Genomic DNA, 21,059 nt, shown 5'->3' with positions numbered 1-21,059 from the left:
GTAATTAATTTCAATATAGATTTAGGTAGGGGTGTGATAATACCCATACCATATTCCATCACGGGTAACCCATCAATCTTACAAAACATCAAATTATTCTTCATCACGGGTTTTCAATCAATCCAAACAAGTCCCATATAAACTGCACCAATCAAAGCGAATTTACCCGAAATTTTTGCCATGATTCGTTCAAAGTGAAGATTCTTTCACTTCGAATATAAACAAACATCAAAATCTATTGCATCTCAGTAATTTCTGAATGACAAAATCCATTCATTAGTTTAGGAAAACGATAGCTCAATCCAAATGAGCTGACGATGACAAAAAGGAATGATAATAAACTTCCAAAAAGAAAGTAGAAAAAATTAATTAAAAATAAAAAAATAATGAAAAAGTGGATATTTATTTTGTGAGAATGAGCTTTCGCCTTTCAGCCTTTGCTTTTAGGCGTAAAAAAAACTGAGCGGGTCAGACATAGGGCACCGGGTCGCCACGCCTACGGGTCAGACTCCGACTCGTTTTTGAAAGGTTTGACCTCACACATTCAACGGCCATGATTTCCTAATCTCTCATTATAAAAGTTTTATTTTTATTAAAGAGTAAATAAAAGTGCTTTACCAAAAATTAAAGGTGCAAACAACGTGGGAAACAAAAGGGAAAAAGAAATAAAGTCAAAAGACTGTAAAGATGGTTAATCTTTTTTTTTTTTTGGGGTAAAATTTTGTGCTTTTACCACATTATTAAATGCATTTCCCTTTTTTTTTCCTTTTCCTTTTCATCCAAAATAGGCTCCTTAACTGATTCTTAAATTTAATCAATTTTTAGCTTATTGTTTTTTTTGAGTTCTATTTTGGAAGTATTTATATATTGTACACTGTGCAATCACTATGTTTTTTAGTTATTTATTTTATTTTGGTGTTGTGATTAGTCACCATGCACAAAGAAAGCATACCTGAATTGTCGTTTTACATATTATCAGTATTAAAAGACTTTTTTTTGTTTGTAATGAACTGTCAATGTCTCAACTGAATTTTACCAAAAAAAAATTAGGTCATGTATAAAATTATGGAAAATTAAGGAGCATAGCTAAATGAAAAATTATTGAAAGATGTAAGATACTAAAGCTGACCTACTGAATTTTTGGTGAAAGAAAAGGGAATTAGTTAGTTAAAGTTGAACAAATTCTACGTATCCATGTATGATACAAGTATGGAAGTTGCTTTTATTTTTCAAAATAAAACTGAAGTGTGTTACTTACAATTAAGTAGTTCTGCTATTATTTATTTTTAACTAATTAATAATCACATGTAAAAAATATTATGAAAATGATTATTATTATTTATTAGAATAAATTAAATATTACATAACATACCACTATCAAAATATATAAACTAAAAGGTTCCTATATGCGAATGCTACTTTAGTACTACTACTATATGAAAAATCAGAGAAAGAAGTACTACCACTCAACAATCCAGTAAAAATCCACTACTTAATATTGTAATGAATCGGAAAACCAATTAATAAAGTCATAACTAGTAAATAAAAAAATAAAATAAAAAACTCTCACCATCCAATTTCAAATATCACATCTCCTTTTTTAATTTGTTTGAAGCAAGAAGTATAATTTCCATATTTTTAGAATAAAATTTGTCTCTTTAAACTCTTTATTAAAATATTCAATTACTTTTTTATCTCTAAATTTCTTACACTCAACAACTTCATCTAAAATTCATGGCTAAAGAAAGTGATCATCTAATTGAACGAAAAATATTAAACAACCGAGAAGATAACTAGTCTTCAACTGGACTAGTTATCGATTACAATGTCACAAGAAATTTAGTTATAATGATATAATGGAGTTAGGACAGGAAATGGATTATGACAAACAACATGATCATTCAAATTTATCAAATTTTAAGGAGCACGTCTGAATTTGTCTAACTCTAAGAAATTCAAGGTTACAAGGTTTCTTTAATCAAGTAGATTTTGGGACAGTCTAATTTGAATGTATTATTTTGCCAACTGATTAAGTACTTGTTTAACTCAACTAAAACAATCATATCAAGCTTAGTAATTTGTTTTTTCTTAAATGTTTGTGGTGTCACGATTGTGATTAATAAAGTTGAGTAATACAACTAGTAGTAAATAAGAAGTTATCTAGTATATCAATTAAGATGAGTCCTAATTAACTCCTATATACATAACATAGTATGTAGGTTTTGTCTACTGCTTTTTTGAGTAATGAGTATTGTCTACTTTAACCTAATACCTACTTTCTGTAAATTGTTAATTAGTTATTAATATGGAGTACAAGTTAGATTATTTTTTTTTATGAATAATAATAGATATAATAATATGTTATGTCATGAATAAATTAACCCACGTTTCATGTAGATTTCATGAATATATCCATGTACAATATGTCTCAAACCTCAACAATATGTCACCTTCATTGTTTAATTCGATTTTTTCTATAGCTGATTAATGTTGAAATTAGGGGTATTCATGTATCTCATCGTAATATTTCAACGGAACAATTTGTAAATTTTAGGTAAGAAAAGCGACAAGTATTAAGTTCTTATGTATTGGGAAATAAATACAAAAAATATTTCTCATATGTCTTGCGTGAAGGGTCCCAACAATTTAATATTCATGTCACCATTTATTTCTTACACATTAAATATATCCTCCTTTAAATGACAATGTTGTAATCTCATTTGGCGTCTACACTATCAAAATTTCAACTTCGAAAAGAAACAAGAAACAAAATTGAGGTTTTGTTCTTTAATTTATTTTTAATTACACATTTTGGGTTGATCAAAGAGAAACTCGTGCATTTTTTATTAAAGAAAATGCTCGAAAAGCCCAGGTAAAAAACCCAAAGTCCTCCTAGACAAAGACAAAGCACGATGATCACACCATCAAGGCATCAACTTTGCCTAATCGAAACAAAAAGAAACACATCAAACAACAAGGACAACAATAATACACGAGAGACACTCCGGATGAATCGGAAAAAAAGCAAGTAGCTTGGACGGAAGGGAATTTCAAATAATCGAGATAATTGTTGATTGAACAAATTATGTGCATGAAGCTTCCCAATATGTCTTAATATGTCTCTTTAGCAATTTGTTTATATTTGATTTAATAATTATAGGTTTCACATTTCTTTGTCTCTTGGAACACGTTGGGGACATGTTGGCGAAACCAATGGCATATTATCACATTTTAAGAGAATAATTAAGTACTTAACAAAGGGGTTATATTAATCATGATGTTTGAAGTTTGAACTATAGTCGTAAATGTAATAATAATAACAGAAAAACTATTGATTGCTCTGCTTATTTTTAAATTGGTTCCTTGTGTTAGAATCTGAGTTAATTTACATAACAGCCGTGCTAATTAGCAATTAGCATCAAATCAAGATTTCGTTAAGTGCGTTGCTTTTTTTTTCTGCTTTTTCTTATGTTCGTCTGCGGCTTTTCTTTTATAGTGGCTTTAGACAAAACGATTAATTTTTTTGTTTAATTTACAGAAATTGGATATTTTATCAGCTTAAGTATATATAGAACAATACATAATTTGAAGTATCAAATGTCGAGAAAGGGATAAATTATGAATTTATGATGGATTCATTGTACCATGATTGATGCAGAGGTACTAGTGAGATTAACAAAACTAATTACTTCTTCTACCTAGGCATATTAGATACTCACTGCTCCCATTGTTGATCTTCTAACTATTTATTCTCGATTAATCTAATTCCTAAAATATACCAATTAATAATCTGATTAATGAATTTGGATATAGGAACCCTACGTACGTACATACGCAAACTTGAACATATATAAACAGGCTAATCATCGATCCCAAGTGTAATTTATAAAAGGATTGACGTCTCTGAAGTTATCGAACAACGATCCTAACGAGAATGAGAAGTTTGGGCATCAGTCTCTAATCCAATTACGAAGGAGTGGGAACTAAAATGTTGTCTTGTCGTGAATATCCCAAATAGATCATACTTTCATGCTAAACATAGCTAGAGATCAACAACTTTTTATCAACTTTCCCACGAAGCGTCTACATGTTTAGGAAGCACATCTTCGGGTCTTTAGGAAGGCCAATGGAAATATTACAGCGCTCACAATATTTAGATTTAAATACTATCGGGAGTGATAAAATGTAAACTCTTATATTGTACAAACTCTAAACTTTTCAATACTGTGTCAACACAACAGCATCAATACAATGTCAACGCAACTTAAAATTTCAAGATTTTGATGTCAACACAATGTCAATATATGCAGTGGCGGAGCCAGAATTTTTACGATGGGGGGCCCAAAAAGAAGAAAAATTTTAGGGGGCACAAAAAGAATTAAAATTTTAGCTCTGGCATTGTTAATAATTGCGGGTATCTCTTGATGTTTTTGTCATCACAAGTAGTCGGAGGTGGACCCTCTAATATTTTGTCTTTTTTATCATATAGAAAATCTTAAAAATAAAAGAAAGTTTTCAAATATGTAGTACTCAAGAATAAATGCATATCCAACAAATTTAATCACTTCAAGAATAATTGATATAAGCAATTTGTGATGACCTAAAAAAACTACTAGTAATAAAATTAAGTTTTTTCATAAGTAAAACAAAGTTGGTTAATTATAGATATTAGAAAATAAAATGTAGTTAAAACTATTAGTTATATTACAATAAAAAGTAGTTAAAATAGTTACTGACATTGGGCAAATATATAAAACTGAAGGTGTGAGTGGAAGTCAAACTCTGCATCTCCTACTGGTAAGGTTTAAGTATAGACGCTTTGCCAAGTGAGCCACCGAATTTACATTTAAATGTTTTACGAATATATATATTATACTTAAAGTTCAAATGGTTGGGGGGCCCAAGGGCCCCCCATGCCACACCATAGCTCCGCCAGTGAATATATGTCAACACAATATCAACAAAATGTCAACATGGTGTCAATTGTTGACACTGTGTTGATATTTTATATTGCTATTATTTTGTAATCTGTTGACATTTTTTAACGGTCCAGATCATAGTTTGGAGTTTGTACAATATTTAGAGTTTGCATTTTATCACATTCCTAAATACTATTAATAAGTTTTAACTTTAATTTGAAGAAATTACTCTCTATGATCAATCAAATTCAAAAGCCAATCAAGTTTGATGGAAGTGAGATGTGAAAAAAAGAATTCATAATACTCTATGTCCAAACAACTAGTTCAATCTATAAATGTTATTGATGACGAAAAGGAGATCATACCACTTGGTCGTTGCATGAGAAGTAAACACAATTATAAAGACTAGCTAGTTGTTGCCTAGTTGATTTCTATTACGTATAGTATATTCAAATAGATTGTCTACTTTTCTTCTTCTTTTCCATGCTTTACATCTCATGCCATCTATAGGAAAAAAATCATATAGCTTCCTTATTGTTATTTCCCTAGGGTGAGCAAAATACTTGAAAATCGAATATCCGATCCGAATAAATCAAATTTTAAAATTTGATTCATTTTTTTCAAATTTCTGTTCAAATCGGTTTAAATTTTTTATAAATTTTGATTTTTCAATTCGATTTATATTAATGGATATTATGAAATTTAGACTTTACGAAGATTGTACTCCCTCCGTCCCACTTTAGGAGTCCCGGTTGAGTTCGGCACGGGTATTAAGAAATGTAAAGGAAAGTTGGTGAAAAAAGATAGTGGAATGTGGGTCCTACTATTATATATTAGTTTTATAATAAAATGTGAGTGAAAAAAAGTTAAGTGGAATGTGGGGCCTAATACTATTTATGGAATATTCCAACCGGGACTCCTAAAGTGGGACACCCAAAAATGGTAAACCGGGACTCCTAAAGTGGGACGGAGGGAGTAATTGTTTAGATGTGTTAATTAGAGAAAATAGTTTTGAATTTTTGTTTTTTTTAATAAAATTTTATGGGATAGATCTAAATTTGTGCAATTTCGATTTTTTTTTTGGTTCAGATCTTTTTATTGTTGTTTCAACTTAGGTTTCTTCGGGTTCAGTTTTTTGGGTAATTCGGTTCAATCCTGTTTTAATATTTGCAAAATTTTGATTTTTCAGTTCTGTTCAATCTGGACAACAAATCGAACCGAAAACTAAATGTTGAACCCTAAACTTCCCACTATTTAGCTTTCCAATTCATGAACTCTTTTTACCTCTTACATAGAGTGCTCATTCTCATTCATAAGAATTTATTCGAAAGTCACCAAAAACTTTAGGTACAAGATAAATGAGTTCATGTGAAGCACATGAAGTGTTCAATTACACTAGAATTTATGTCGGTACAGATTAACATAGACTAAGGATTAACTATAAACCCCTTTTTAGTATGTAAAGCCTTCATTGGACTAGAGTTCGAAGCTAGAGAAGAGTGACAATCATTAAACTAGTACTACTAATTAGATGCATGATTAAAGAGGAGAATGAAAAGAAGCAATTATTAGAACTAAGACATAGAGAGGTACCATGAATAGGGACAGATTAAATTAGTAAGTAACAAATCCCTCGACATTAGAGAGGCATAGATTTTGCATTGTCCCTTTGTTCGCATTCTTGTCTACAAAATTGCATATTCCAACCCTTTGTTGGCGGTGATGGTTTGGGACAAATTCATGAAGCAATTAATATATTTTTTTCAATGCTTAATGTAGTTATTCTGTTTTGTTGAATATTTCTTATGAAATAAAGAGCTCTTGCATTCTAATTCAGTGTATCTTGACGTTTTCTAAGTGTAATTAATATAGAAAATCTGTGATAAAGTAAAGTTTTGGTGATGAATAAAATTGAGAATGGTGGTCCTAAGGCTAAGTTAGGCATTTATTTTGTTGACTTAATTCCCAACTCATAAATATGGAGTAGTATTTTTTAAAACATTTTTTTGTCGTATTCGAAATTTTAATGATTTGCTTACAAGGTTATGTTGAACTTTTTGTTATCTGAATGAGTTTCAGAGATTTTATGAAAAAAATGTGTATAATTAGGATGACAAATTATATACCTTTTTTTTCTTTTGGATTCACTTAATAAAAACATGTTCATGTATATTTCATTAAAGAAGCCTCCTAATTGCACACCCTGATTCACTTACAAAAATCATGGTAATGTAAACTTCATTTTAGAAAACATTTGCTATGTCTCGAAGCGAAACATTTATTTTTAGACACAAAATTTTAATATATTTAATAAAGAGAGATTAGGAGAAAGTAAATACCTTGATTCACTTACAAAAAACGTGTTCATGTGTGTTTCATTTAAGGAAATACTTGCTCCATCCAATTCAAAGCAAAACATTTCTTTTTTAGCACAAGATTTTAATATATTATGTAAAAAGAAATTAAAGTAGATATAACATAGTTTTATTTTTTAAAGTGTACCATTTTGAGTGAAATATCTTAAAAAGAAAGTGTGTGAATTTAAGTAGATATGAAAAGTAATATTTAAAACAATAAGAAAATAAAACTATATATACTACTAAAGCCCAAAGATCCATTGGCCCATTGAATCGATCTCTCTCTCTCAACCATGGGTTACCTAGAAATGGGCCCAATTATATTCCTAATGGTAGGAAATTGAACTCTGGTATCTCATCATTGAAAATACAATCCAACTAATCAAACTAAATGTTATTACTGCAATGTCAAATTTGAATTTTTTTTCCCAGTGTTGGAATTCTAGTTATATTGTTTTTATGGTAGTTGTACTATTTACGGTTATATCTTTTCCAAAGTCACCATTTATAATAAAATCTATCTAACAATGCTCATTATTGGAGTAAGAAACTGATAGGATTTTACCTATCAAAGGAATTCTGGGATAGAGAAATCGGTTTCTCCAAGAGGGAGAACCGGAGAGTGATAAATATTTATCTAATTCATTTTGCTTAATGATAATAAAAGACTCCACACATATTTATAATATGGGGAATACAAAAAGATCTATATTAACTAGAAAGCAAATAAAATCTTAACCGCTAGAGAAAGTAAATCAAAACATAATAACTAAATAATAAAACATAAAATAAGCTAACTAATTATACATAGAGATTATCAGCTCCCTTCCAGAATAAAATAAAATACCACGTCCCTATCAGAAACTTACTAAACATAAAAACAAAACCAATGAGAAATCTCATCTTTGCAAGAAAGTGAACAGAAGAAAAACATTTTCTACAGCCACTTTCATTTATGTCTCTTTCATCAACTGCAGCTGCCATCTATCTTCGGATGCTCATCTTGAGTTGCGTCGACATAACCGATTAACTGCCGTTCTGAACAAACTTTGGATGTGTAGCTGCATATATCGAACAGTTCACATCGGCTTTTAAGTGAGTCATAAGATGCTGTACATCTGGGCTGAAACTTTCAGCTGCTCTTCCGATGAGAGCCAGCACTTCCGCTCTCGGCTTGCTGCTTGCTTGCACGGGTCCTCCTTGCCCTTCGTAATGAACTATATGGTGCCTGCACAGAAATTCCTCTTTATTTCATCACCTAAAGAAGTATGAACATTGTCTTGTTTTTAAGATTAACATATGCTTACAGGAAGTCTATAATATCAGCTATCTCAGATGCTTGGACAGGAGCTGACGGCTGTGAATTCCTTCCAAAGACATCGGCCATTACACTTAACAGCACCGATAGCGTCTGGCAATAACGTTGAAATGTTAGTAATGACTATTTCTACAACCAAGACAAGACTAGTGTAATAATTATGCAACAGAACAATTCAACGGGATTTTTTAACCAACTATTTCCTCTTCGGGTAATTGCCAAAGCGAAGGGATGACCTGTATTGCAATAATCTGTTGTTTCAGAGTTTAGCATACTCATACCTTATTGAAGAGGGTGTGAGCATTGGCCAATCGAGGGAGCAAAGGTCCTATAATACGGAAAGCTATTCTCAATCCAGCTATTGATGTCACGGGTCTGAGATGCTTGATAATGAGATGTGTCCCCTCCAGCCACTCTAGAGGAAGGTTACTGAAGAAAGCATGTAAGAGTGCCACCACATTACCTGTATATGCCAATATGAGCAATGATCTGAGCTCCAAAAATAAGTCCTTTAACTTAATTCATCATAAAATGGCTTTTTGCATCATGTAATCCCGAAAAAAAACAATAAATTACTGAGCCACGGGTATAAAGAGTAAGAATAACTAAATTGATTATATGCCCGGAAACTCGTACCAATGGCTGTAGAGGTGTTGTCCTGGGCAGCCCATGTTGGATCTAATAAAGCATAGCAAACGGCAGATTCTAATTCAGAGACTGATCTTTTCCCATCGGAAAGCCACCAGCTCTCCTTTATTACACGTGCCGCCTCTATATAGAGTTGAATATGAAACTCAGGAGGTAGCTGAGCCAAAAGCAGGCCACAAGCTTGGATCAACAAGCAAGACAACTGTTGACACGTATAACCACTTCGCCAAACAAAGTTAGAGTTACTTAATCCTGCTGCTGTGGGAGTCCTAGTAGCGCCCAAGGAATCAGTGCTTCCCCCTGATGGAGAAGTAGGTAACACAGAACTTTGGCCGACACTAGTTCCATTGCTGGATTGGACCAGAGTTGGTTGTATGTGAACAACGATTTGAACAAGTGAGGATACAATCTGGGATGCAGTTATAGGAAGAGAGAGGATTTCTATAACAGCCGTTTCAAGAATCAACTGTGTATATGTGCCAGGATCCTGGAGCTGATAGAATGGTTTCTGGCCTTCAGGAGCAACGGATGGACCACCCTGTGATGTTGCTTGAGCCTTGTTATGCGGCGCTCGCACAGAAGCATTTGAGGCTTCTCCAACTTGTCCGTTCTTAGAGGAGTTATTCAGGGGAGGAATTACATGATTCACCAGGCCCAGTAGAAGTGTAGCAAAATAGTCTAGTGGAGGAGCATTAGACGAGTTGATATGCTGAGGGAAGGCTTCAGAAAATGGTATCTGAAAAAGCAACAGGAAGATGAAAACATTGATCTCGTAAAAAAAGTCCGAAAATATCTGGATGAAGAGCAATCAATCATCACCTTTTTCACGTCTAATACAGTCAATATCCGAATGATAAGTTTGCTTGGAAGATGACCATAGAAATAGGCTAGTATATCACGCACAAAGGTGAAATTCAAAGGATAGTAATGAAGGAATGATGCATAAACATGCAGAACTCTGTCAGCAGCATCAAAAGCATCATTCTCGATAAACCTATAAATGATTAGGGGAATCACCGGGAGCAATCTTGCAGCAATATCATCAAAAAATGTCGGGTACCTGCTAACACTAAATCGTATAAATAGTCAATTCTATTTTGGGAAAATGAATAATCGAATTATGTGAGCAATGAGGAATATCACCTTTCCTTCCACGACAGATGATTTCCAAGGGCCTTTTGCAATTCGGTACGCTTAAAAACTCCAGAGTAAAGCCAATGCTCAGCTGGACCACGATTCATAAGATACAGTTTCACCCTTTGTTGAAGTTCTTTGCTGTCAAGTATGCTTATCTATTTGGAGGGAAAGAAAATTTTGTTACTCTGTCAGTGCATCGGTAACCTTAAGAATTTGGAAGAAGAAGTCCATATATTACCAATAAATAGTAATGTTATAGTGGAGTAAAAATCAGAAATAATATGAAACAAGCCTATAAAGTGAACATACCACAATTCGCAGAGCATGGGGATCGTCATCTCTATCAATAAGTGCTAGCAGTAAAATGTCTAATGGCAATAGTTCATGAGTCCAAATGAAGAATGCAAGGTTGGCACAAGCTTTCATCATAAGCTCCTGATCAGAGAGAAAATTGGACCTTTACTCATACACTTTACCTACCACCAGTAGCAACAAAAAGTAGAGCCCTGGAGTTGGAAACCAAATTTCAGGAGGGGGGACAAACCTGCAAAGACCGCCCACACTGAAGTTCTAGATTGAAATGATGCAATAGGACATCCACCATTGTATAGATATTGGCAGTAACTTCTTCAGGGGAAAATTCTCTCAGGACGCGACCCTGAATAACATCATACAATCATATGCATGCACGTAAGACAGCAAAGTTACAATTATAACATATTTCTTGCAACAGAGCAATGCTCCCAATCATAATATACTTCTTGCATTTTATGCCTGGAGAAACTTACAAGATGTATACTGTTAATGCTCTCAGGGTGGCCATACATCAGTATCCATGCACCAGAGCAAAGATATTGACGGTGTTGAGGAAAACTGTGATTAATGTAAGTCATGACATACGTAGGATCAGCAGATGAAGATAGAAGCTGAGTGCATTGATTGAGCACAGTTGTTTCTGCCTGCCAATGGCCATACATATGTTAGAATTGTATAATCATGAGGCATACATTTCAGAATTATAAAAAGGAAGGCAAAGAATGATACCAATCACTATGGTGCCTCAAAAATGGTCAAACAAGAAAAAATATAGAAAGGAGTTACTAACCAAGGAATTTACAGTTCCATGTTCATTTTCATGTTCATTGTTAACTTATTGTATGTCCTCTTTATACTGCAAAGGTTATTACTGAGCCTTCAGTGTTTACTAGATAATTTTCTGGAGAATTTACAACGAAGTAATGTTCAGATGTTCTGCTACCCAAAGTCAGTAAGTAAGTTGCAACATTATAAACTTAAATATTTGAAATGAAGGAGAAAAGAAGAATCTTTCTAAAAAAAGATGGATGGCTCTGATGTCAGGAGTTCTATATTATTCTAGTATGTGAATATGGTTCTGACTTCTGAGATAAAATGTAGATCATGTGTACCCTGAGACTTTAGAGCTGTATCTACTCTTCTTGTACCCAGAGATTTCTTCCGGAGAATCAATCCCCACTTTAATAGCTATCATGTGTATGCTAATGTTTAGCGCTGCAATTGATGAATGGACAACTACCCTCCCACCAAAAAATGAAGATAAAGGAAAAGGCATTTTGCAACTGACATCGCTTCATTCGATCAGGAATGATAGTTAATAATGTTAGTACATTTGTGTGTAGAGAAGTGTGATGTCCCAACTGATGCAAAGATAATGTAAAGGTATGAACAACTTTTAGCATAAGCTGAAGAGCATCTCTGCAACCATTGGAACTCCCTTTGGGTATCTAACCAGAGCCTATTGGATTTGCATCAATACACCGCAGGTGGGTGCATGGCTAAGAGAGAGACATTGTATCTAGTACCTGTTGCCATGCTTGAGTGGCCAAGCCCCTATTATCTATCCGACCAGCTAAGGCCTCTCGCAAAATAGGAGGGAAGTGGCGGAGGGTCTTCTCTGACCATGCATGTTGGCTGGTGGCAAGTATCTGTTCCAGAATTGTTTGAAGGTATAGCAGGTGTTCAACCTCCGCAATCCCATGAGTTTTAATAATGATGGCAAGAGTGGTTATTGTTATCCGATTTATAGTTTCCGTAAACTCGGTTGGACCCTGTGAGAGAGCATTGACAAGACAAAAGTAAGTCTGACCTGGGTTTGCCAAGGCAATCTATAAAAGAAAAATAAATTGATATTTTCTGCCACCTTTCCATCCCTCTTCACAGAGAAAAATTCCCTCATTGATAATATAAGATTCATGCATAAATTCTCAGCCAGCCGAAAAATACGATGGTCACCACGTTTTCCCTTCAGTGTAGCAATAATTTTTGTGACATCATGAATTAAACCTTTGTTTTTCCCTTGGTACCTAAAAAAAAGCATACATTTAAGAAGAATGTTTGATCATTTCCATTTGACAGCATGCCAAACAACTCTTGGCTTCAGTAAAAACATAAAGCCCTGAACAAACACAAGAAACCGAGATAATGTTCATTACCTGTAGAGTGAAAGTAACCGATAGTTCAGAATTTCAAACACCAGAAGAGAAGCAGCAGGTTTACTCAGTGGGTTTTGATTCTTCGGAGACAGTAGCTAGTAAGACAAAGTAGCAAGTGCTTATAAAATTAGAAAATGATAGTATGAGACTATAAAACTTTATTTTGTTGAATACGAAAATGAAGTCATATATACTGGCTATTGTTTACTCCCAGATATTTCAACTGTAAGAGTAAAGAATTTCAACTTGAAAATCTAACAGTAACTGAAAAACCAAACCGAACCATAAAAATTTGGAAGTTTGGTCAGTTTCTAGTTCGGCTCGTGGTTCCTAAAGATGTTCTTCTGAAGTGCCTTAGCGCGAGGTGGTGCCAGGTAAACGCCTCTTAGGACTCTCCTAACTGCTGCGAAAGAGGTGCACACCTCCCATTTTATGGCTTTCAAGCAGGTTTCTTACTGTTTTAATTTGACTTTTAAGCCTTAATCTGAAGCAGGCTGTTTTTACATGGCCCTAATTAAATGAAATAAGACTAAATCACAGTCCTAATGCTCTAAAAGGCTTTAATTTCATATTCTTAGACATTTGATTATGGCTATTTGATTATAAGACTTTAATATTATCATCCTTATCTTACTTCGGAATTTAAAATACTTAACTAGTGATAATTATCATATGTTTTATATATTTGTTATGATTTTTGTGTGTTTTTATGATTCAAGCCTCAGGCTTGTGCCTTGCGGGGCCTCTTCAGAACCTCCCAAGGCTTGAAAACACCTTTTAAAACCTTGATTTGATTTCATCCCAGTTGAAATTTTTCAGAACAAATCTTATTTTTGAATCATTACGGTTTCGGGGAACTGAGGTTTAAAACGAAACCTCCCCATCTCCAGTTGGAATCTATGGCTTATATCCAAATGAAAGGAATAATTACCGTCATGAGTGAGCGAAATAGTGCATGAGGTGAAATGAGCAATACTCGAACGTATGTTTCTACCATTGCAATGCTAGGTACAACCTGTTCCAGTGTAAAATATAGCCAAATTCAATGAAATGAACCCAAGGAAAATCATCGAGTTATAATGAAGGTAACAGGCACACAAGAGCAGACAACTTGTTAACAGGGTAGAACACACCAAACTACTCTTTCCAAAGGATATTCGAACTATCCCGAGGAAATTTATATTGATGTTCATCCACTTACAAATGCTTTCATGTAAATAATGCTGACATCATTTTACCTGTCCAGAAAACAAAGACTCTTCCATCTGATATGCAAGTTTCAGACATAAATTTATTGAAAACCCAGATAACAGCGATACTGGCAATGGGCTGACTTCCTGCATCACCATCAACCTTTCATTTGGCTGTAGATTTGTTCCTGGTATCTCTGTTACTCCAGCTGAGGTTAACCAGTGCATGACTGTTTCACAAGCGGGCTGTGCCATAGTGTATGAGACAACCCAAAACATACCAATTGACCTTTCATCCATATTCATATAGTCCATGATCCTTTCACCTGAGAGACAACACATTGTTTGTTAAGGTACTATTTTTTTTTATTAAAAAAAAACTAGTACTAGATTAATGAAGCACAACTAACTGAGCGGCATAAGGTTTATAGGGTGTGTGATTCAGTAGTACAAATTGTAATGATATAAATATCAAACAATTCATGAGCACATGTTTAGCAGATTTAGACAAAAAGACTTTAGTCTAAATTTGAGATGGTAGAGTGACTGCTTCCATTTCCACATGAGAAAAACAATCAATTGAAGATCAAAACCTTCCTCGCGAGAGAACCAATTCAAATGAATCAAATGAAAGAGAACTAACATAAAAAAAGGGGAGAAATAAACCTCCACTGGCAAGAGGGAAGGTGCCTTCTTCCACTCAAACAAAAGATAGGGAAACTAATCCCACAAAAGGGATAATGAGAAAGTAAGAGTAAAAAAGAAAGAAAAATTCAATAAATTTATTTACTCAACCAATATTTCCCATTGATCATCCATAATAACATTTACAAATAAACACAAATATAAGCTGGATTCAGTTTTGTCAATGAATAAGAGAGGTAAAGGGGTTACTGCTATAAATACAACTTCTTTAGTGGCAACAGCAAATTGGTAAAAAGTTCAATTATCAAAGTGGATTTTACTACTACAATATTTGGAAATGAAAATGGATTAGCAAGATTTAGATTTTGTCAATTAGTAAGGCAGGTTGGACAAAAACAAAAATGCATGCACTAAATTTTTTTGGTGGCGAAGTGAGAAATTTTTAGGAAGTTAAGGTTGGCAAATTGCATTTTGACTTTGTAGGATATTTTTCCTTAAGAGTTGCATGTAATGCACACATGCATGAATCCAAATACTATATTCACTACCACTAGCAATAAATGGTAAAGAGAAAAATTATATGGTTTGAACGTCAAGGTGTAAGCCCGAAAAGTAAGAAATGAGATAGGATGAAAGAAAAAACGATAGAACAGCAGAAGAACCCAAAACAACAAGAATGAAAAATGTTTGCTGCTCTATTGAAAAGGGTGTTTCGATTGAAAGCACTATATGTGTTTCTATTAAATTATTCCCCTAGAGTAAATCCCTAACTAGAACTGCCATGTCACACAACATTCAATTGATATTGATAGTAAGCTATAAAATATCCTGAGAAGCACTATTGCTAAGTTAAATGGCTTGCATCTCAAAGAATGGATAAGTACCTTTGCTAACTTGCCTCCACCATTCATCGATTTGTTTTCCCTTTTGAAGCTGCTCGTTGTTCAAATATTCTCTAGTTGATGTATTTAATGACCAAATACGCAAATTCTGACAACTGCTAATGAAGTCCAGCAAGATACTTTGTGGGTTATTAGGGTCAGCACTTCGGTCTTCTTTATGGAATGAAAGAATTTTCCGGGTTGTCTCCACCTACCCAGCAGATTGTGATAAGTTAATATCACAATATTCATTGATTGACTAGTAGATGATCAGCTATTATGGCAATTAAACATAAGATGGAAACATAAATTAGAGGGTACATGGTGAAGTTCAAATCCAAATAAGCACCGCAATAACAAGAGGATGCAGCATGTTGAGTATGCCATGTTCCAGTAAAATGAGGGACTACCTTTCTTGAGTCTGTATTTAGAGCATTCATTACAAGCTCAACACGGATAATTTGTGCAAGCAACCATGTAACATGATTGGTCCTGAGGATATGTTGATCACCGTCTTGAAGTCGACACACTAGTTTGTCAACAAAATCAACAAAATCAATGCATCCATGCTTCATGAGAAAAAAGAATACATCAGAAACAATAAGCCACTCCTGCCAGCAATTTGTTTCTGCAAGTTAACAGAATGGAAAATAGTAAAAAATGACAGTTGATCAAAAAATAAACAATAATAACATCTCAGGATAACAATGTGATTCTATTTAACAAATAAGTGCCTAAAGGAGTTATTTTGGTGAGTAAACACAACAAAGCAAGGTTACACTCACATGTGAGACAAATATACACTTGCAACACTTGATTTACTAAAACAACACTAAAACTTGCCTGCATTTGTCAACTTCAGCAATTCCACAATCCTATCAATTGTTGCCTCGCTAATCATTTCCGAAGTAAAAACAGCACCTGGTGTAGGTCCTTGGGCCTGAGTCCTGTGGCAGGGTGCTACAAGCAATACACGTCTCCACCAGTCTGGAGATGGAGTGTTGCGAAAGGCATGTCTCAGACATCGCATAGCTCGCTCCCAGTCAAGACTTCCTCTCTGAATGGATGCTGCAAGTTCCTATCCAGGTAATGAAAAGAGTGGTCTAACACATTGTATTTATTGACAGTGTCGTCTTTGAGACAGATACTTTTCATTTTGCTACAATAAAACTACCGGGGAATCACAGTCACCAACAGATTAATGATCCAACTTTGTATTAATACACTAAGCTTATGCAGATTACATGATAGCTTCAGAAATAAGCAAACTCATATTATTATGTTTCCAGCCCAGCTCTTGGTTTTCAGACTAAATTCATAATAATTTCATTTTTTAGATATCTGATTTTGCAATTAATATATTATATTTCTAATCAAAGATACGGTATAAATTCACAACAATAACCAAAATATGGCATACCTCTCCATGCAAAGGTTCTCCAAGTACACTTGGATATGTGATTGGTGAATATCTCATGTTTGTCACTGTCTCACCAGTGGTAGTTGCCTGAGGTAAGAGTCGAGGAGTTCCAAATGTAGGGCAATGTAGATGTTGATCTAACATTTGCATGTGGGTTGCCATCATATCTCTCCTTCTATGAATTTCCAAGATAAGGGTAAACAGTGCCTCATCATCTGGTATGTTCTCAATAAATTGCAAACCACTGCGTATGAGCTCGTAAAAGGGCACACGGCATTTATTATCATCAACTAACAGCCAAATAACATCTAGACAATCATGTAACCACTCAATTAGGGCCTTATCGGGCTTCCAGAACTGTGCACTATCAAATTCATCAAGCCCTTGCTGTCTTTGATCCCAATTGACAAGCCAATTTAACATGTGGTTAAAGATATCGAAGCGTGTGACTGGCATTAGATTAGACTCAAGGCTAATCAAAATTATCTTGCAGGAAAGTTGACGTAAACTGCTTATAACATTTTCCCTGACTGATATATTGGCCCTCGCTGACTGTTGACCAGTACAGATGACATCATTTGACTTCATCGGAGACAGCGTGGATGGCTCAGCACCTGATTGTGCAGGAGATCCAATGCCATGAATTGACGGCAAAGGAGACGCAGGATTAGATGCCTGAAAATTAGCGTTATTAGGAATGGCATTGGAAGGTGGTGGGACTCCTGACTGTGATGAAGTTGCACAAGCAACAAGAGCCATAGCTTGACTGCCCTGACCAACCGGGGTCTCCGCAGAAGAAACTGAAGAAAGAAGAGACGGCAAGAATGCATCCCAGTTTATGTATCCTATATTGCACAAACTACGCAAAGCAAAGAGCAGAAACTCTGCTCTAGGAGCATGATTACAGCATTGAATAACAAGAGATATTAGGACAGATTCTGTTACAGCGCGTAGTTGCTCCTGGTCCTGGAAAAAAAGTTACATCAGAGTAGATACTACATCCACAAACCAAAGTTCATAATTTGAAGATATCAGTTTATTGAATTTTCAAGCAGCCACTGAAAGCTTACAGGAAATTGGCTCTGTATCTGCTCAAAGTCAAAGAGGAACTGCTCATTAGGGGGAGGAAGCTCTCTGTTAATAGCGGTAACCCGCTTCTGTGTCTTGTTCCTATAATTAACATTAACAAACAAATCTATCAGGAGAATACTTCATATGACAGCTAATAAAGTATATGCAGTACCGAGAAGCATAAAATGGCTTCCAGCACTAACAAGTTCTTCGATGTAGCCAATTAAAAAAGAAGAAAACGGTGAAAGCAACGAAATAATATACAGCACTCGATTAGTGATCCCCTTGAAGTATGCTTAAAGGTCAGTAATTTTTCGGTCCTATTTCATAGACGTAAACGTTCTTTTTCGATCATCAAACATAAATACCTCATTTTTCCTCACATTCCCCTTAACTAACGAATAAACATAATGGATTATCAAATTAGAAGGTTGTGGTTAGCATACTTAGCCACAATCAACAAAAGGAAGCAACTTTTACAGATAATAATGAAAATGATAAGAATGATCAGGTAAGTAAGTAGGAAATTGTGCAAATACTGATAATGATAATGATCGTGAATTACTGACGGGGGTTCCCTAACTGATTCATCCGATTTCTGCTGCGATCTCCTCTGCAAAGGGGGAAAATCAAATCAGAATTCAAAATCAGAAGGAGAAAGCAATAAAATAAAACAAAATAGTGTGTACGGACGCCCAAGTAGAGATTGAAGAGTTCTAGAATGGCGGGCCGGGCGGGGTGGAAATGGTGGGCACGGGAAGAGGCGGAGGAAGAAGGTCGATGCTGTTGTTGTTGCGGCGGCGGCTGTTGCGTGTTGTTGAGCTGTTCCATCTCTGGCAAGGGCTGGGAAGAGAGGCCCGGAGTCGGACCCCGCTGCATCATACTGGAAATATCTATCAAGTATTGCTCCGATCACAATTCACTCACACGCCGCGCCTGCTCTGTTATCGAAAACTGGCGGCGCCGCCTTTGGATTATTTGTTCGGTTTGATTTTAAAATTGGGGGAATTTAGACGGACGCGGCGGACTGAGGTCGGGCGGCGAAGAGGGCTAGACTGGCCGTCGGCGGTGGCGAAGCTGACTCTAGTTTTGATTTTGTATTCTCAATTAGTTAGTCTTAGTTTTTCTTTTCTTTATTTAATTTTCTCCATTCGTCTCTCATTTTTGGTAATATTATGGATTTCCATATTTGCAAAGATGGTATGCGGGATTAATATTTCCATATTCAATCTAGATTAAATCTTCATATTATTTTATCTTAAACACAGAATACAAGCTATATTTCTCTTTTTCTTTCTTTTTCATACTTTATCAATTTTATCTTCTACTTTTCCATAATATTTTATTTATTTTTCTCTTATTCTCTCTTTTCTTATCAATTTCTTATTAAAACACATTCATATTAATTTGTTTTTAATAAATGGAGTAGGAGGAGTAGTAGTTTTATTGACTCTATTTGATTAGTCAAAAAAATTGAGTCTAGAAACCGAATTCAGTTTTTTCTGCGAAGTAGATCCAGTTGAATTACTTCTTCCTCTCATGTGGGCTTTTGTTGGGCTGATGCATTACGTGGGCTTTAGAAGAAAAAAAAACCATATCATAAAGCTTTCTCTCAGCATAGGTGCAAAAGTTTTGTAGTGAAAACTCTCAGACTATAAGATGGCTAAGGGTCGTGGAAATCATTTTACATTTGAGTGTGTACTACTGCAATTTATTCAAAATATTATCGGTGCCCACTATAGTGATACACTGTGATGTGATAGCCAAACAGTTATAAGGAGGGCATAGAAAAATAGAAGAAGGAAATAAAGATGATTAGCAAGTTACAAGTTCTATTATACAATAAAAGAAGGAAATAAAGATGATTAGCAAGTTACAAGTTCTATTATATAATAGAGTGAACTACAAAATTGGTCTCTACGTATGATAAGTCGAACGCAAGAGATACTCATGTTTAAAAAATGCATTGTAGGCCTCTACGTATGGATATAATATCATTTCAGACCCCTTTTCACTATTTTGAGTCTTTTATACTCTTTTCCCCTCACTTTTAACCTAATTGTAATTCCAAGGATGTTTTAGTCCTTTTCATGTTTATTACTACCTCCGTCCCGCTTAAGATGACACGTTTTCCTTTTTAGTTTGTCCCAACTAAGATGACACATTTCCTTTTTTGGTAACTTTCTCTCTCCAATTAATACACTCAACCATTTTTTCTCACTCCTATTAAAATATCCATCTTTCCTTATCTCTCTACTTTAATACTTACACCCACCTTCTCTCTCTTCAATTAAACACTTTAACTAATAACTCCTAAAATCTCGTGCCGGCTAAGCAACGTGTCATCTTAGCCGAGACGGAGGGAGTACTATGTACTATGTTTATTTATATTAAAATATTATTTTATTTAATCCATAAATATTGTAAATTTAATTAGATTGATAAATTAAAATACTTATATCAATAGTTATCACAAGAATGATTTATGTTTTTATTTTAGTTAAACTAAATAGAAGATGGATTGTCGAAATATTAGGATTTATGTTTAATATTTTAGTTAAACATCTTCTATTTAATTTTAATACTAACCTAATTGAGAAATTAGGATTTATTTTACCTCTTTTCAATAGTAATCATACGAACGTAAACTAAAATAAAAACATAATTCATTCTTATGATAACTATTGATAGGTATTTTAATTTATCAATCTAATTAAATTTAAAATATTTATGGATTAAATGAAATAATATTTGAATATAAAATAAACATAGTACTACATAGTAATAAAAATGAGAAAGACTAAAACATCCTTGGAATTACATTTAGGTTAAAAGTGAGGGGATAGGGGTATCAAAGACTCAAAATAGTGAAAAAGGACCTGAAATGATATTATACTCATACGTAGAGGCTTACAATGCATTTTTTTTAACATGAGTACCTCTAGGGTTCGACTTGTCATACGTAGAGGCCAATTTTGTAGTTCACTCTATATAATAAAAAA

The 21,059-nt window shown here is 34.3% G+C and overlaps 1 protein-coding gene across 6 annotated transcripts; it reads right to left on the bottom strand.

The window, feature by feature from the left end:
• Positions 1–8,027: 8,027 nt before the first annotated feature.
• LOC125212998 (mediator of RNA polymerase II transcription subunit 23) lies at positions 8,028–19,204 on the bottom strand. 6 transcript variants are annotated; one of them, XM_048113324.1, is made up of 21 exons: positions 18,751–19,204; positions 18,597–18,670; positions 18,057–18,156; positions 16,987–17,952; positions 16,410–16,644; positions 15,977–16,194; positions 15,570–15,777; positions 14,089–14,366; positions 13,782–13,865; positions 12,851–12,945; positions 12,559–12,721; positions 12,221–12,466; positions 11,168–11,338; positions 10,924–11,037; positions 10,689–10,814; positions 10,386–10,534; positions 10,062–10,311; positions 9,231–9,978; positions 8,876–9,057; positions 8,584–8,687; positions 8,028–8,504 (listed from the first exon to the last, which is right to left on the bottom strand). In XM_048113324.1, exons 1-21 carry the CDS (start codon positions 18,937–18,939, stop codon positions 8,303–8,305), a joined length of 4,902 nt encoding a protein of 1,633 aa, XP_047969281.1. In that variant the 5' UTR covers positions 18,940–19,204; the 3' UTR covers positions 8,028–8,302. The 6 variants fall into 6 exon arrangements, with proteins under 6 accessions (XP_047969281.1, XP_047969283.1, XP_047969286.1 ...); XM_048113326.1 differs by having other exon boundaries at positions 10,062–10,302; XM_048113329.1 differs by having other exon boundaries at positions 15,977–16,095.
• Positions 19,205–21,059: the final 1,855 nt, after the last annotated feature.

This window comes from Salvia hispanica, chromosome 3 (assembly GCF_023119035.1).
Source record: "Salvia hispanica cultivar TCC Black 2014 chromosome 3, UniMelb_Shisp_WGS_1.0, whole genome shotgun sequence".
Classification (NCBI taxonomy): Eukaryota; Viridiplantae; Streptophyta; class Magnoliopsida; order Lamiales; family Lamiaceae; genus Salvia; species Salvia hispanica.
The sequence above is the reverse complement of the archived record's forward strand: the minus strand, read 5'-3'. Positions and strand labels throughout refer to the sequence as shown.

Excerpts from the sequence above, each read along its gene's own strand:
- LOC125212998 (XM_048113324.1), bottom strand. The coding sequence starts at position 18,939 with ATGATGCAGCGGGGTCCGACTCCGGGCCTCTCTTCCCAGCCCTTGCCA. Across the intron at positions 12,946-13,781 it reads TATTTCGCTCACTCATGACG|CTACTGTCTCCGAAGAATCA; the intron begins GTAATTATTCCT and ends TTGTCTTACTAG. Across the intron at positions 12,467-12,558 it reads CTGTGAAGAGGGATGGAAAG|GGTCCAACCGAGTTTACGGA; the intron begins GTGGCAGAAAAT and ends GCTCTCTCACAG.